Source organism: Polyodon spathula, chromosome 16 (genome assembly GCF_017654505.1).
Source record: "Polyodon spathula isolate WHYD16114869_AA chromosome 16, ASM1765450v1, whole genome shotgun sequence".
Classification (NCBI taxonomy): domain Eukaryota; kingdom Metazoa; phylum Chordata; class Actinopteri; order Acipenseriformes; family Polyodontidae; genus Polyodon; species Polyodon spathula.
In genome coordinates this window covers 2,078,027-2,095,305 of record NC_054549.1, presented here as the reverse complement: position 1 = coordinate 2,095,305, position 17,279 = coordinate 2,078,027, and the positions used below count along the sequence as shown (strand labels likewise).

The following is a 17,279-nucleotide window of genomic DNA, read 5'->3' as shown; positions in this document are numbered from 1 at the left end:
TTTACAGTATTTACAATGTAATCCAAGTGACAACCCGCTGTTATTTTTCTAACATTATATAATTAAATACTGTATAGAATTATATTTTTAAAAAAATACAGTACATTAAAACCTTTTTTTTTTTTAGTTGGGATCGCCAGTAAAGAAAAATACAATTTGAATGTATACACATGAACATGAAGAATAAAGGAAACAGACTGTATTCTTAATAGGACCATTCTGAAATGTCTACTTTCTGCTACACTGCTCTTATTTATTACAGGTGATGTATTCTTTACATTAAAGGGAAAGAAATAGCAGGTTTTACTGTGAGTGAGACACGCTTAAGCATGTCATCTAATTACAGTCACAGTAACCACTTGCAATGGATCTATTTGCATCTGGGAGCCATATTCCTGTGTAAAATGATAATTATGTCACAATCATGTCACATTTCTGTATACAGTAAGAATACTCTGGTTCTTCATGGTTTAGTTTAGCCTTCTGTGAACTTAGCTATATCAGAAAGCAGCCTTGTTTAACAGTTCAGTTTGTTTACAGTCCCCAAAGATTGTTTTAGTATTAGCAACAGAAGCTATCTCTCCACTTCAAAACAGCTGAGTCTGTGAGAAAAACAGACACAAATACAGCAGCTGATTACAGAGACTCGCAAGCTGGATTTGAACTCGGAAGCAAATAGACACTCAACATTTTTGGCAAAATTGAAAGTTTGGTACGTTGCCTACCAATTTTTCAAAATTATAAACACTTGAACTGAAATGTATTTAAATATTTCAGGGGGCAAACTGCTTTTTCCAAATGGTGTTATATGGTGGAACTCACACTTAGTTTGCTGCCTGTACAGAGTGCAGCTCTGAAGACACGAGTCTCTGTCTGTTAGGTTTGCACAACTCCAGTGTGATAATACAGGAGACACCTAGAGATGAGATGAGCTGATATATATATATATATATATATATATATATATATATATATATATATATGTGTGTGTGTGTGTATATATATATATATATATATATATATATATATATATATATATATATATATATATATATATATATATATAAATATATCATAGACCAGCTTGTCATTTTCTAATGCTGTCACTTTGTATTATAACAAATAAGCTACATCCACTGTACATATAGGCATGTAATTGTATACAGTATGTTGGCAGAAACCCTCAAAAGAATTACAGTCTTATTAAGTGCAGTTGGGTGTACATGATTCCCTATATTATCATTTGTAATGTTTTTTTATTACTTGAGTAGGGACCTTAAATGTAATCTTCACATTTACTGGCCTCTAAGCATTAATGTTTCCAAGGATTTTGTGTGGTTCAGTTTAAATATTGTATTATTTCCAAAAGCTGCTCTTCAGGACTGTTACCAGCTAGACTTTTACCAGAGATTTAACATTGGCTAAGAGCAAGCACCATCTTGTGAACTAGTACTGTGTATTGACAGTAATGCCACACTAGATAGCGCTGTCTCTTAACCCTGTACAGACACTTTACTGATCCAGCCTGTGTTACTATAGTGAAAAATAATCTGGCAACGACAATTTCAGAGCTGCACCTGGAAAATTAAACAAAGCACAATATTGAAATTGCTATAAGAATTGCTCAGACTGAGGTCAGTGATAGAAATCTACATCCATGTAATTTGAAGCTGTTCTAAAAAAACATACTTAAGATTTCTATAGAACAAAGTGCTATTCTAGGATTGTGTATTTTTGGGTATGACATCTAAAGAACAACGAAGAATCCTGTTAGGCAGCAGTAATATACCTAGTATATTGCAGGATGTATCATTTACAGCTCATGAGCAAGTCATACATCAACATCGCAAATGTTACTGTATACAGTACGTCAACCTATGTAAATAATAGTATACTGCAGAAAACGTCATACATCTTTTAAATAGCTTCAGAGAAGCACGGTATAAACATGTATAGTACACTATTTATACGCGTATTGACCTACTTTCTGTTTCAGTCATCTTTAGATTTGACCCCACTGGAGGGCGTTCAGGAGCAATGTGGAAACATAGCGACAGGGTACTGGTCATGTGACACGGTTTTGTCATCACATGACCGCGAATGGAGGAACTAAAGAATGTAACAAAATATTAATAAGGTAAAGTGACAATAAAATATTTAAATAATACCGCATATTGCTATATTATATGTAACTTTTATCATGTATATTTTGTGACGATATTTTATAAGCAAAAATTCACAGCGGCATAATGTAAAAGGAGCAGGAAAAACGTACATTGCTTGTTTTTCGGTGCTGTAGAAAAGTAAACACTTTTAACAAGTCATGCATGGCTTTTGAAAAGTACATTTTGTAGGAATCATAATGTAAATATTACAGGGTCTAGGGTTGTACAAAAAACCGTGACCTCTGAACGGAATGGCCTTGCTAAAAGTTTAAACCCTCTTTAGAAATCCCTATATTCATCCAATAGGAAACACTGACAATGAATCACTATATTGACAATCAATTCATATTATGCGCCTATTGCAGTAATATTTGGACTTTACCACGGAAATACTTTAAATAGAAAGGAATATTAGTAGCTAACCAGTGTACAACCAGTGAAGACTCAGTCCATGCACTCAGGCCATGCATCACAATCATCCACAATGTATTAATTGGTTTAATTTTGCGGTTGATAACGCAAGTCATGATAATACACTGCTGCTATCTGACCTCGGTAGCACTGTGCACAGACACACAGGTGCATTGAGGGATGACAGAACTAGTAATACCGTTATGAATTTCACCCCCAAAAGTTGCAAAGTGCAAAGAATTTGGGGCATATGAACTCTCTATAGCTAAATATGAATGAAAACAGATATTGTGGTTCTTGAGAAAACCTTGCTTAGCAGGAAACCAATATTTTATACAGAAAAAAAACCCAGCTGTCATCATTGATTCATTGTCCATATTGTGTTTTTATTTTTATTTTTTTACAAACTGTGCTTTGAGAAGTAAAGCAGTTTGATTGCCTCTTTGCAGGGAGACTCAGCAATGGCAGCACCAAACCCTGAAGGCTGGCCCCAGAGAGTAGCAGCGTTCTCCTGCAGCCCCAGCCATTTCCTCTCCAGCACCACTCCAGAGGACTTCCTCTCTGACCTGCTCCAGGACCTCAAGGATGACAAGGTTGGCGAGAGCACAAAGGTAACGAGGCCCTTTCAGACTCACCTGACACCTAACAGAACATCAGCCTATAAGATGTCTCCAGATTCATCACAAAGTTCACTAGAATCGGGCGTGCACAGATAACAACAAAAAACTGTGCTTGAGAGGCTGGAGTTGTTTTTCTTGTTTTTTACCATGGTCTAAAAACCTATATACACAGAACACATTCTATCACATTTGTGTCATTTGAAGAATGCTGACTGTAGCCCTATAAAAAGTGCAATATTTGTCTTTTTGAGTCCTATTAATTTCACCAATCTGCTATGGCAAGCCGCGCAGTTAGGGTTACCATATGAATCCATGTACACTAGAACAGTTCAGGCTTTTCAGCTCACATCGCCATGGAATCTGGTATGTTTTACTTGTCTCAGGTATGGGTGCTTTGTTAAATTCATCAGTGCTCTGCATCGCTGAGTTGGAAGTGTTGTCACTTGGTGCTCATCGGTGCGGGGAATTTAACAGCAGTTTGATGAATCAGCTTAGCTGATAATAATATAGAAAGGTTGCTGCTGCGGCATACAAGGCTGTGGTTGACCTGTGAGAGCTGAACGCTTATTGGGACGAAGGTTTAGTTATCTTTAACAGACTAATTAGGAGCTAGCTTGCTGTTACATTAAAATGTAGAAAGCAGTTTGCCTGCAACTGTAAGTAGTTATAAATATGAATTTATTAATGGATACACTTTCAAATACAGTTCGCCCACTTTTCGTTAGCTTTGTAACATATTTGTTTGAAGTATAAAAGGACAGATAACATACACGATAAAAATAATAATCTGTTCTCTCTCTCATATCGAATTCTTGTACGACACCAGCTCAGTCGGCTACTCTGGATAAGTTGGCAAATGTGATATTGTTTATCAATATGTTTATTAGCGCTGTTATATATTTATTAAAAATACACAACTCCATACCCATTTGCAAAAGATTTGGCGTCTATGAATCTACAATTGCATTGATAGTAGTATCTCTGTACAAGACAAACTTCCACAGTGGGAGCAGGCATTCTGGTTTTGCTGCAGTTTACAGACTCTCTACCCCAATGTATCTGCTGCTTCAGCGATGATGCACCGGTGAATTTAACAGCAGTTAATTGAGAAGCACCTGGTGAATTTAGCAACGTTTTGGTGAATCCACTTTACATCGGTGCATGCAGCAGAATTTAACAATGCACCCTACCTTTCACAGCAGGACTACACTTACCAGAATGCACTGGGGTGTGAGTTGAAAAGCCTGAACTGACCTTTTTTACTTGGAGTCCAATGATACCCGTATGTGCAGTTCCTCTCACATTTTTACCTAGAGGTAATATCAAAGAACACATCCATTGTTTTCCAGAACCCCAGTGTAAAATCCCACACTTGTTGATACCTTATTACAGTAATGGAAAGGCTGTAGTTTGCAGATGAAAACCTGCACATCCCACCCTGCCAATAACAATAAACGCGCAAAATGAGCCCAATGAAAAAACTGAGCTGGCTTTATTTCATCAACATAAGCACTGTTTGAGTGTTTTACATTTGAAATAAATATTAAACAGCTAATACAACTACTATGCTATCCTGGTATAGCAATACCGTAAGAACTCCAAGCTCTCAATGTATTTTAATTTTGAACAATACCTTGCCACGAAGAAACTGGGGCATACATTAACAAATTAAGATTCTTGTCTGTGGCCGTGGCAGTTGTGGTTAATGTATAATGTCTCCTAAAGCAATGCCTTGTCTGACCCATGTCAATATGTCCAATGAAATTAGGAAACAGCAGTATTGTAGTTTAGACTTTTCTAGTTAACTTTAGCCAAAATGTATAATTAACAACCTAATGAAAACATCAGTAAACTGTCTATACATTATACGAAATCGTGAGATTAAAAAAAACTCATGTACGCTTGCAGAGACATGCTTTTTATTGCTAATATTGCTAAAAATACAAACACAAGTTTATTTTATATTATGATACAACAAACCCTTTACCAATCATTGTCAGTCTCACCCTATTCCATTGATTGGCGTTTAGGTACCAAGTGCTATTTGCATGCTACATTTAGATAGATTAAGATTGGCCACCCGTTTTGCATTATTTTGAGATTTGCGTCAGAGGATCATTGCATTTTGACTGTGTGATTACTTACACTATTATTAATGCATTTTTAAAATGGAAACTCTAGCTTTGACCAATCAGATGAGTGGTTTGGGATTGCATAATACGTCATGTGGATGAAAACTTGATGAGTGTGATTAATCTCTTCTACTACTTCATCACACACATAAGCAACAAGAAAACATGTTAATCCCAAATTACATTAAAACATTTTAGCCTGGTTTTATTTGGTGCATGTTAGGCGTAACACAGTTACCTTGATATTTAATTCTGTAAGGGGAAAAATAAAGCTTTCAGAAACATAAGCTAATTTTTTTTAAAGCATAATAAAGGGTTGCAGTACTAAATTACCACATCTTTCATTGGCGTTTATTTAAAATGTAACTAAGAAATCTCAAACACAGAGTGAAGCAACACATGTCCCTTTCAATTGTGTGACCTTTAAATCAGCTCACTATTCATGAATGACAAGGTAGCGTTGAGATGATGGGAAACACACTGTTGCACAGCACAATTCTTCCTGTTTCTTTCCAGGTCCGTAAATAATAATATTTTCTTTAATAATTGAACTGCATATCATTTAGTTTGAAATTCTTCCTCTTTGTCTCATAATCACTGGAATTCCAATCCATAATTGATGGCCAGTTTGGCTGTATTGGTAGGGCCATGATTTACTGTAGAAACCAGTGCCGCTTACACTGTTTTATGTGTGTCCACCAATTTTGCGGTATCGCCCCTCACCGCTCCCCGCTAGCAGTGCCGCGCCGCTCGGGTGTGTCCTAGGCTTAACTCAAGCAGTGAGCAGCAATGTCAAGTGCGCGTCGCTCTTCCAATCAAAGCTATAGCACCACATTAGTTGAGCAGTTCACAACAGAGTACCATTATCTTTGCTGTATTCAGAATAAAATGACACATCAAATAGCAACCTAAATATTCTACATTTGTTTAATTCTAACAAATAATAGCATTAATAAAATAATCTGAATATAATCAGTTCATGATGTTATGTTGTTATTTTATAATTATTTCTACAGTCACACTTAAATATTCTCTATCACACTTTTCTCTCTTTTTATATTGCAGGTATTAATGCTAGGCCCACTGCAGGAGCATCCAACTATCCTGTGCCCATCCCAGCAAGTGGGAGAGCAGACAGCAGCCACTTTACTGGGCGTGTTCTCTCAAATGGCTCACACGCCCAAATATGTGAATCTCAAGTGCCACCTGATGCTATCCATCGCCACCGTGATAATATCCACCTCTGTTGTGAAGCAAGGGGTTAAAGTCGCTGAGGGCTTTCTAGATCTCTTGTTTCAGACAGCACAGGATACAAATGATCAAAAGCATGGTGGGATGTTTAGACCCTTGAGAGCCATGGCGTGTGATTGCCTTAGAGAAGTGGAAACCTGCTGCCCAGGGCTGCTTTCCCATAAGCTGGAGGCTCTTTATTCCCTGAAGCAGCAGGAGATTACACCTTTGCACCAAGCATACACCCTCCTGTATGGAGTGGCCCTAAGGAATGCGGTGCATTGCCTGACTTTGCAGAAAGATGTGATGGATGGAGATCTAAAGAAGCTATTAGCAAGCAATGAAGGGTTTGCCTGGAAGACAACAGAAAAACCGCTGGAGCTGGTTCCATTGACAACAATGAGTCGGATCCCTGTTCTTCCTTCCAACGTGGAAACCAAAGAGTTGAAATCAGTTGTTTCCTTGCTCTTAGAGGAGTGCTATCTGCTCACCCCAGTGACACAGGCCGCTTTGCTTCGGGAACTGACTCAGGTGGTCTCCATGGTCCAGTCCTTGTCTCCGGCCATCTTCAAGTCTCAGCTTCTTCGTCTCTTTGGGACCATGGAGATCTCCCTTCTGCACTCCACGTTGCAGATGAAAGGGACCTTCACAGACAGCCTCTTCACAGCCGAGGATGAGAACTTTCTTCTGAAGCGGCTCGTGGGCATGGCCCAACACCCACTGCTGTCCACCCCACAGAAGCTCTTTTATATTGAATGTATCCTCCACTTCCCAGAGAACCGTCCTATCTCCTCCAATGGGGAGGAGAGCTTGCCTGTGTTGGTGACCCCTCGAATGGCTGCCTCCCTTTTCCCCACCGTCTTTAATGACAGCAGGACCATGCTGTCCCGCTTAAACATCCTCAGTCTGGTCTACCTAGAAGCTGATGAAGAGGAAGGAATCGACTACATCTTTGACCACCTAATGGCTCTCCATAAAATTGTTGACCACCATGGCACCAGAGAAATGACCACCACCTTTTTCAGAGCAGTCTACATCTTTATGCAGAATTTTTACCTCAATGAAAGGTACACAAGAGACTTGATAGAAAGTCTTTCTGAGCTCTACCGAAGGCACTACACCTTAGCCCCTAACCTGATCAACCTGGTGGACTCTACCCAGAAGCTTTTGGAGGACTCCAGCTGGCCAACTGACTTGCTGAAGGCCCTACAAGTGTTGATTGTTGAGCTCCCTCTACAGCAGTTGATCCACCAAAGCCTGTACTGGCACCTGAAGGTCTTAGGCAGGGTGGCCAAAGAGGAACAGGCTTCTCAGAGGAGCACTGTGCGCTTCCTGCTCAATCTTCTCATTAACTCCAGTCTTTGTGGATTGGGAGACTGGAGGATTGGCAATGCTCTTCTCTCGGTCTGCCGAAACTTGCTTCAGCACCCTAACCTGGATCATGTCTTTATCGAGTTGGCAGACCTTCTTCAATTCATGATGCACAGCTTCGAGGATGTAGACATCCAAGATCATGCTCGCTTCTATTACACCCTGCTGACAAACCTTTCCAAGGAGAAGCTCTCAGGGGTTCTGAATATGGGAACAGTTGGGAGTCAAGCAAAAATTAGGTCCTTGTCATCTATCATGGCTGAAAGCGAAGAGCTGTCCAGCTGTTTAACTGTCCATAGAACCAGGCAGCCAGTGCTGAAGCTTGTCAAACTTTCTGAAGATAATATTAGTAAATTTGTTCATTTGAACAGTGGACCAGAGGACAGTACTCCTGATGTAGACCTATTGAAGGTTTATCAAAACCAGTTCTTGAACCCTGACTTTGCCTCTGTGGTAATTTTGAAATATAATCTAACTTTTGCAGGTGAAGTTGATGCATTATACCATAAACTGTTTTGTATATGTTTGCATTTTGAGCAGACAGACTCTAATTACGAGCGAGTTAGCGATGTCAGTGTGCCGTGCCTCATCTACGACAGGAAGCCTTGTGTGGTTTCCTTGACTCTCAAGCCTTGGAGGCCCTATCCAACAGTTCTTCACGCCAGTGCAATATTTACCACGGAGGATGGTCTTTCTTGGCACACCCAGCTGGATCCAATTCCTATAGGCTTCCCAGACTTGTTTCTGCCCCTCCCTGTGCCTGTCCACTGGTCTCAGGGTTCCAGAGAGCAGCTCTTTCACCAACTCTGGAATTCTCTGAGTCCAGAAGAGTCCAGCCCATCTGCCACAAGCTTGTTCTGCTTTGAAGTAGGCGAGAGGTCTCTGAAGGAGGTGATCGAGTCCAGTTTTCATCAATACCTGGTTTCTAAGGAAGCGAATCCTGAATCTTACAAGGTTCTGCTGTTCCTACCCCCTCAGTTTTATGTTTTGCTGAAGATCGAAAATTCAGAGGATGCAGCCAGTGTCAGTATCATAACTGACAACTGGAAGCTTTTGCCTTTTATAAACTCCTACATTAAGTGCATCACAGATTATAGTGCTGACAGTACACAATAATTAGACGTGTAACAATACACTGATGTCACAATATGTATCACAATATGCAGTTTGCAGTACGATGTATCACATATATATCGTGATGTATCACGATATATATGATGGGCTACTTGTATGATGCTTAATAAGATTAAATGAGCATTTAATGATGGACTCTTGTTAAAATACAAAAATGTAATAATTTAGCACGGATGTAGTCATATCAACTAAAAAACACACTTGTTCTTCATTCAAGAACCACTTGTTGAAATACAATGAACTATGTTGTTGCTTTTTTGGTCTTGCATTTCTGTTGTGGTACAGCATATCATGTAAATAAAGTATCACCATTTATCAATACAAAATTAGTCATTACATCCCTAACAATAACCAGTTCTGATCATGTGGTAACATCTGCACTTGTGGACCTCACTGGTGGGCTGAAAATTGAGCACCGTTTTAAAAGGAGAATTCACATGACTACACAGAGTCGATTCTGTGATATTGGCTATGCTTGTTGGATAGTAACAGGGCTAGGATGCATTTGTGAATTGTAAAAATTAATGTAAAAAAATTAAATGCTTCTCCGTATAAATAAAGGAAATCAATTTACCTGCAAAACTAGAAATCTTGTGTTTTAAGTAGCCATCTACAATTTATGTCACCTTTACATTCACGCTAAAGAATCAAGAAGTGCAGTTAACATTTATTGACTGATGAAATACAATTTTAAGTTGCGGCAGTATGTCCACTGTTTTGTCATTTCAAATATTTTCACAAAACAAATGTTAAACTTTAAAGCTAGTGTTCAGTGCAAATGCATGTCATGAAAAACCACGTGTAGGTGAAAAACGCTATTAAGTCGTTATTAAAAAATATATAAACTTGACATTTTCAGTCCAGTAAAATAAAGGGCTTTACATTATCTTTGTAAGTAAGAAATTGCAATGTCCAGTGTGAGAAAACAACACCAAATAAAATCCAAAAGCAGCAGTATAGCGTTCAAATCTTCAATACAAAGAAAGGCCTGAGTTACAAGCTCTTGCTGTGTCAGACTGCAGAGTCATTATCATCTGATCCGAAATCGCTGAACTCCACGTCTTCGTCGTCTGAATCTTCAGCATTGATGATGCAGGAATTGTCTGAATCATTAATGCACAGAGCAGCTACTTCTAAGCAGTTCTTACAGGTGAGCTGCGATATTTCCCCTCAGGTATTTTAAGTTGGAAGTTGGGAGGGGGCGTGATTGTTCAAACCAGGGCGTTGACTCGGCAGAATCAGGTATATATTTCTTTCTACATGGCTGTTTTTTTTAATCATTTAAACCATATGTGTTGAGCAAGACTTGCTATTTTTATTATCCAATTATATGGACTGTCTAAGATGGGTTGGTGATAAGTGTACACAGTTGAAGTGGAGACTACTTTGACCAGATTGCAGAGATTATTTGTTATAATTTACTAGTTGTTTTTTATATTATTGTGATATGGGGTGCTTGGGTACAGTATAATGAGATCAGCTAAGTCTCGCCACTAATCTTTAACTACCTAATATTACCTTAGGTAAGGTAGCTCCAGATCAGTGCTAATCAGGGTTTATGAAACCAGCCTGTAATTCGTGTTTAAACTGAACCAGTCCTCTTTACCATGCCACACACTACCTTTGTAGAAAACACTGATGGGTTTGTTTTCTTTTCTGCTTACAAGAGCAAACTGAAAAAGACACCTTATGCAATGCCGCTGTGTCAATATGACAGACTGTAATGCTACTGTGTCAATGTGACACCTTGTAATGCTACTGTGTCAATGTGCCATCTTGCAATACTACTGTGTCAATATGACACCTTGCAATGCTACTGCACCAGTGTGACACATTGTAAAGCAACTTGGTAGAGGGAGGCAACAAGACTGTGGGACTACTGCCACATGCCATTAAGGTAAAGACTGAGTATACTGTACGTCCCCACGTGTTGCTACAACTGTTTAAATAACATACCTGTCATTTTTCTTTTCATTGTTAACATCCTGACAATTTTTTACACTTACAACGATAGTTTGTTTCAAAGCTCTTTTCAAAATGTCTGCTCTAGTGCACTGGGGTTTGAGATCTGTCTTCTAAATCACTGCAGGAAGAGCGATTTACTTTAAAATCATGGATCGTTATTGCTGTGTTACCTGTTTTACAATGTGGGCAACAATCCTGACGCTATAAGTGCACTAGAGCTGACATTTTGAAGTATAACAAAATTGTCAGGATGTTAACAATGAAAAGAAATGACAGGTACGTTTTTTAAACAGCTGTAGCAAAACGTGTAACGCTACATTTTATTGAACCCCGCTATTTACTCTTTAATTAAAGCTTAATAAGAACCTTTTTCAATAGGAATAAATCGACAAGAAAACATTAAAAACAACAGAATGTAGTCAACCTTCAACTCAGCCACTCTTTATTTTTCACATCTGTACTTTAAAGCATAAGGAACGTATTTATTATTAATTATTAATTATTAGGCATTCCTCTGCATTTAGTTATAAGACTTTCTGTGAGAAGCATTTATAATATGTTTTTAAACTGTTTATTTTAATTACTTAAAATATACTTGGTATCTTAATTACTACATTTAAAAACATTTAACAATACAGTAACCCCCACAAAAAAATATGGACTTCTTTTCTGTCATATTTATAATAATAATTTGAATAGATTATTTCATAAATCCATTGCACACATTGCAAAAAAATGTGGTACAGTAAACTGGCATGTGTGCTTGTACCTATGGATAAAAAGAAATACAATAAAAGGTAAAGTAAGAACCATTCCTTCTGTATCCAGTTGAATCCATTGCAAAGTCTGTCTGTTCTTGGTGCCCGGGGGAGGTTCACTGTGTGAGCCCCTGGAAGTTGGGCTCATTACAGGAGGGCAGGGCTGTCTGCTGGCTCAGCAGCTTGTCTAGGATGCTGATCTCAGAGTCCCTTTTCTCAACCTCATCAGAGGGGGTCCAGGACATGTCAAACTGCAGCTTATAAGCACCAAGGAATTTGTGTGGGCAGCTGGAACCCCAATCCTAGAGAGAAATACAAACACAGCACATGGAAAAAAATAAACCTCTGTGTAACGTAAAGCTTGAAAAATCATTAATGAGATCAAGAGAACGTGTGCATGACTGAAATGGATTGAAGTTGAAACTCATAGCTGAAATGCAACACATGGGAAGACAAAAGCACCTTTCATACACCAGTAACAGCTAAAACTAGAGAACGTGTCAAGTGAGAAATCCTAGATTTTGTCTCAATTTGATTCACTTTTTTCAATAACATACATATCTCTCTGCCAAGGACATAAATTACACATGACACACTTTATCATCATGTAGTAGATAGAAAACAACAAATATGACTGCATAATTTTAACTCGTTTTGTTGACATGGTCTTTAATGTATAGCTTTCAATAATCCACAATGGGAAGACCAATTCCAAAAATACAGCTACAAGTTACACTATAGATGGACCTTTATTTACCTTCGGGGAGAGGATGGAGAAATATCGTTGACCGGACTCCCGCATGTACAGATAATACATGTTTCCTGGTTTCTTGACAACATTGCAGGCAGCATGGTGAAGTTCAGCATCTTTCTTAGCATCTTCTAGAACCTGTAACACACACACACAATTGGTTTGGTGTGTAAAGACCTGACCACACATGAAATGTACTCAGAGGGATGGTACAATGTTCAGAGGATTCTGCTAAAGCAGCTTTGCAAGACTGCTCTCAATTGATCTCAACGATGGTGGAACACAATACCACCCTTGTTTAAATAATAAAGGCTAATTTTGTTGTTGAAAATATTTTAGGTACATTTGTACATCATTTTAAAAGAATACAGAAATGGCTTTTGATTTGTTGCATCATGGATCCGCAACTCCTTTGAATGTGAAATCTGACTACAAACTCTATGAGTTTTCAGTCATGTACTTGCTTGGTTTACTACTGTATCATCCACATCTCCAAATAGTGAAATGTTTATAGTGCTGATCCCTTATAAAAGTGTACCACAGTGAAAACATAGCAAAGTATAATATAGCACAGTAAAGGTATAGTAAAGCGCAGAGAGGTATGCTAAAGCATATTGTAAAACATTACGGTAAATGCAGATTATTACAATGGGAAAACTGCACAGTTACTGTGGTAATCTTTGATAAATGGTGCATTGATGGATCAGCTGTTTTGAAAAAAGATGCATCAGTGGTAACAAAGCAAGCATTGCTCCAGCCCTACATGCAACTGAATTCAGTGCACTCCACCTGTGAACAGGTAAACACCTACTGAAAGAGCAGCCCCTCCCAGCAGCAGGACCCCAGAAGAACGTTGCTTCATCTCTTAATCCCACACTGCTGTAAATCTGGATGCAAGACACATATAACTGGAGGAAATAGCACCTCTTACATAAAGCCAACAACAGAATAGTACTTTTTAAAACAGCAGACCCCATACCTTCCTAGCTTGCTCCTGCAAGTACTGAATTTGTTCAGCTATTACTGTCAGTCTGTTGCTTGCATTGGCTCGAATAAATTCATCTGCCTGCAAAACAGGAACAGAGAGATCAGTCAAGCATTATAAGAAACAGAAAGTCACTCATGTGTCCAGCAAAGTTACACACTTATATCCGAGTCGATTTAATTTAGTAATTCATAATATGTCCCGTACCCAGTCCTGTCTTGTTATTGTGTTATGAGCAAGTGATCAAGCCCGTGCTAAATCTGCTCTGAACTCGATGAGCTAAACTGTTTTGCCTCCTTGTTGCCTGGATCTCTCCCAGCAGGCAGTTTCAGATCCAGGGAGATTTACTGGTTACTGGTTGGACAACTTGTGTAATAACTCTGACCTGTAGCCAGATTACTGGTACCTGATAGCTTTCATTAAGCTCCCACATATAATTGCAAAAATGATGCACACAAAAAAAAAAAAAACACACACATGAAAAAGTCAAGGTTAACTGTATTTTTAGGCTGTATTTGACTGCGTATGTAACTATGGGTCACACATAAATCCCACCTAGGTCATATATTTATAAAGACTTTCTGAAATTAATTTATCAGTTGCCTACAAGGGTGTTAGTTTACTTTTAACGTCCAAAACGTTTAACCTTTAGTATTAAACATGTAAGCTTAGTAACCAATCAGAAACGTCATAATAAGAAGCCCTCTATCACGCTGTATACATTTCTGCAACGTGTGTTTGGGTATAACAAAGACACAGCATTGAATTGTATATGAAAAAAAGTGAAGAAATATAGAATGTGAAAGTGACAGTGTACACTTAATACTTGTTAACACCAAGGCAAAATTATAAATGTTTAATACTCTTAAACCCTAAACTATTCCACCCCTGCTTTCAGTGAGTGTGGCTCACAGTCTGGTCGGTGCTCCTACCTTCTGTACTTGTTGTGCCAGTGCCACCAGGTCCATTGGGTCCCCCACCCGGTTGGTTTGGTAAGAGCTCACCAGCTGAAGACCCGATGGATTGGCATTGCTCTCCACCAGGGCAACTTCAAGAAGAATCAGAGACAGGCAGGACACAGTGGGTTAACAGAAGGGTATGCAAACCTGTTTTTAAACAGAAGACTTTCTCGTCCCCAGAGCTGCAGGCTGTGCAATGGTTAACCCAGGCACACATCCATACACATGGAATCTCTGACCTGACACCAATGCAATGCACCCCAGGCATGCAGACTGTGCTTTTGGGTTTCGGTAAGGTAGGAAACCACAAATCCCATTAATGTAAGTGTAAAGAATTACACAGTATCTACAGTGACAATCAACCACCGTTTTTTATTAAATAAATATCTATCTTGGTCTTCAAATAATAAATATATACAAACTGCTGTGGAAAAGTCTTAGACATGTTGCACTTTTCTACTCTGATGCATTATAAGCACCAACAATTTACTCAAAGCATCCACTAGTGTTTTCTACTATTATAGCAACCTTGACTTGCATAAAGAAGGAAAAACACTTGAGTGAAGAAATAGCTCGTATCACTTGATTTTCAATCTGTGGTATCCGAAGCATAAATCAACAAGTACAGAGAAACATCATCTGTAATTGACAAATCCTGAACTGCAAGACCCAAAAAGCTGTCTAACAAGGATGAGAAATACTTGAAAAGAACATCCTAAAGAAACAGAGCTTTGACAAGCGTTGAACTGACAACAGAACTGGCAGAAGGCACAGGCGTTGTTGTCCATTCATCAACAGTCCAAAACACCTTTGACCATCGTTCCACAGTCCAATTCTGTGTTCTTGTGCATGTTGTAGCCTTTTAGTCTTGTTCCCCTTTCTTAACAGAGGTATTCTTACTGCAACACATCCTTTAAGTCCTGATTTCAAGAGTGATTTTCATATGGTTGATTTGATGGACAACAACACCTGTGCCTTCTGCCAGTTCTGTTGTCAATTCAACACTTGTCTTCTTTCTGTTCCTTAAGGATATTATCTTCAAGTATTGCTCATCCTTGTTAGACAGCTTTTTGGGTCTTCCATTCCTGGGTTTGTCAATTACAGGTGATGATTCTCTGTACTTGCTGATTATGCTTCAAATTCCACAGATTGAAAATCAAGTGATGCAAGCCTATATATATATATATATATATATATATATATATATATATATAATATATATATATATATATATATATATATATATATATATATGTGTGTGTGTGTGTGTGTGTGTGTGTGTGTGTGTGTGTGTGTGTGTGTATTTGATTTACAGTGTTAAAAGTTTGTTTTTGTTTGTTTTTTAACCTGACCAGGGAATACCATGACTCCATGTTCACAGGGACAGTTCGGGCTTTTCAAGTCACACCGCAATGCATTATGGTATGTTTTACCGGTCTCGGACCCGACTAAGCAGCAGTACTACACTTACCAGAATGCATTGCGCGTTAAAAAGCCTGAACTGTGCCAGAGAACGTCATAGGGTAACCCTAAACATGTCTGTGGCATGAAAAAAACCGGACATGGATTCGGACCCAGCTAATAAACGCAGACATTTGAAAAAGTTTTTCATAATACACTTCATAGTTTACCCATTTTCATTTCTCTAAACTAATTTATACTAATATGTCATGAAATCTAGCGCACCAACATGTGCCAAAATACCCCCGAATGCAGGTAATGTCTGTCGGGATTGAAACAATAAAAGCCTCCAACGGTTCACTCACTCACTCTCTCATTCCTTGCGTTTAGAAACTGATACTAAGAGTGAAAACACAGCACTAACCAGCTGATAGATAATGAAAGACACAATCGTGAATACCAAATCGTACTTAAATATTCAAAACAGTACTTAATTCAACAATATCGACTGCCTTTAAAAACTGATCAGCGTTGACCTCGTCCCCGGTCGATCCGCGTTTGCTAGACTGAGGGTGCCACGGCACGATTGCATAACCAGAATTCACTTCCATTAGCTAATCTCACCTCAACACTGCACTACAGTATAGCCAAGATCAGTAAAACATGCATTTTGCATTACCAGTCGTAGTATGTGTTGTCGACTTCTTTGGTACACTAACGTTGTTGTCCTTGTCCGTTTCCATGTTCATCGTTACAGAACTTGAAATAAATATACAAAAAGTAAAAATCTTCTTATACCAGCACTGGTGAGCAGCGATGTAATGACAGCTGCCAAAATACTGTACACATTTCTCACATGGGCGTTATTACAGGGGTCCTTCGCGAAGACGTTCTTCGTTTTGCCTGAAGACAAACCAATGTTCGTCTGTATAGTAATGTTCTATTATGATTTTATATTGCACGTATAATTCAAGTTATTAATCTGAACTTGGCATTAACTTGCACAGCTCTAATCCAAGTGTATGTTGTTGGCATAGGTCGGGGTTCTGGGTGAAGTGTTACCCTGGACACCTATACCTGTGAACAATTGTTAGAAAGTTACACAAGCGCTTATTTAATGCAATGCACCGTACTTAATGCGAGGGCTACACTGGGCAAGTATGTGAAAGTACTGAGACGTTGAAAAAAACAGACACTAAAATAATACTGTACCAACCCAGTATTATTTCAATACAATCTGACTGCCAAGAAAAAGAACACTGTGTTGATGTTGTTTGCTATAAAGTACTGGGATGGTCAGTGTTCGGAGCAGGTTTAAATACTAATACAGGTGTTAAGAGCAGGTTAGATGTCCAATGGTCGTTCTGTTTTGATGGGAGAATATGTGCACTTATCAT

At 38.6% G+C, this 17,279-nt stretch overlaps 2 protein-coding genes across 2 annotated transcripts; one reads left to right on the top strand and one right to left on the bottom strand.

The window, feature by feature from the left end:
• The first annotated feature begins 2,067 nt into the window (after window positions 1-2,067).
• Window positions 2,068-9,634, top strand: ap5b1 (adaptor related protein complex 5 subunit beta 1). Its single transcript, XM_041272874.1, has 3 exons — window positions 2,068-2,137; window positions 3,026-3,187; window positions 6,394-9,634. Exons 2-3 carry the CDS (start codon window positions 3,038-3,040, stop codon window positions 9,043-9,045), a joined length of 2,802 nt encoding a protein of 933 aa, XP_041128808.1. The 5' UTR covers window positions 2,068-2,137; window positions 3,026-3,037; the 3' UTR covers window positions 9,046-9,634.
• Window positions 9,635-11,437: 1,803 nt separating this feature from the next.
• Window positions 11,438-16,743, bottom strand: c16h1orf50 (chromosome 16 C1orf50 homolog). Its single transcript, XM_041273010.1, has 5 exons — window positions 16,562-16,743; window positions 14,455-14,570; window positions 13,517-13,603; window positions 12,544-12,675; window positions 11,438-12,088 (listed from the first exon to the last, which is right to left on the bottom strand). The coding sequence occupies exons 1-5, from the start codon at window positions 16,629-16,631 to the stop codon at window positions 11,903-11,905; spliced, it is 591 nt and encodes a 196-aa protein (XP_041128944.1). The 5' UTR covers window positions 16,632-16,743; the 3' UTR covers window positions 11,438-11,902.
• Between the last annotated feature and the right edge of the window lie 536 nt (window positions 16,744-17,279).

Excerpts from the sequence above, each read along its gene's own strand:
- ap5b1 (XM_041272874.1), top strand. The coding sequence starts at position 3,038 with ATGGCAGCACCAAACCCTGAAGGCTGGCCCCAGAGAGTAGCAGCGTTC. Across the intron at positions 3,188-6,393 it reads AGGTTGGCGAGAGCACAAAG|GTATTAATGCTAGGCCCACT; the intron begins GTAACGAGGCCC and ends TTTATATTGCAG.
- c16h1orf50 (XM_041273010.1), bottom strand. The coding sequence starts at position 16,631 with ATGAACATGGAAACGGACAAGGACAACAACGTTAGTGTACCAAAGAAG. Across the intron at positions 13,604-14,454 it reads TGGCACAACAAGTACAGAAG|GCAGATGAATTTATTCGAGC; the intron begins GTAGGAGCACCG and ends CCTGTTTTGCAG. Across the intron at positions 12,676-13,516 it reads TGCAGGAGCAAGCTAGGAAG|GTTCTAGAAGATGCTAAGAA; the intron begins GTATGGGGTCTG and ends TGTGTGTTACAG.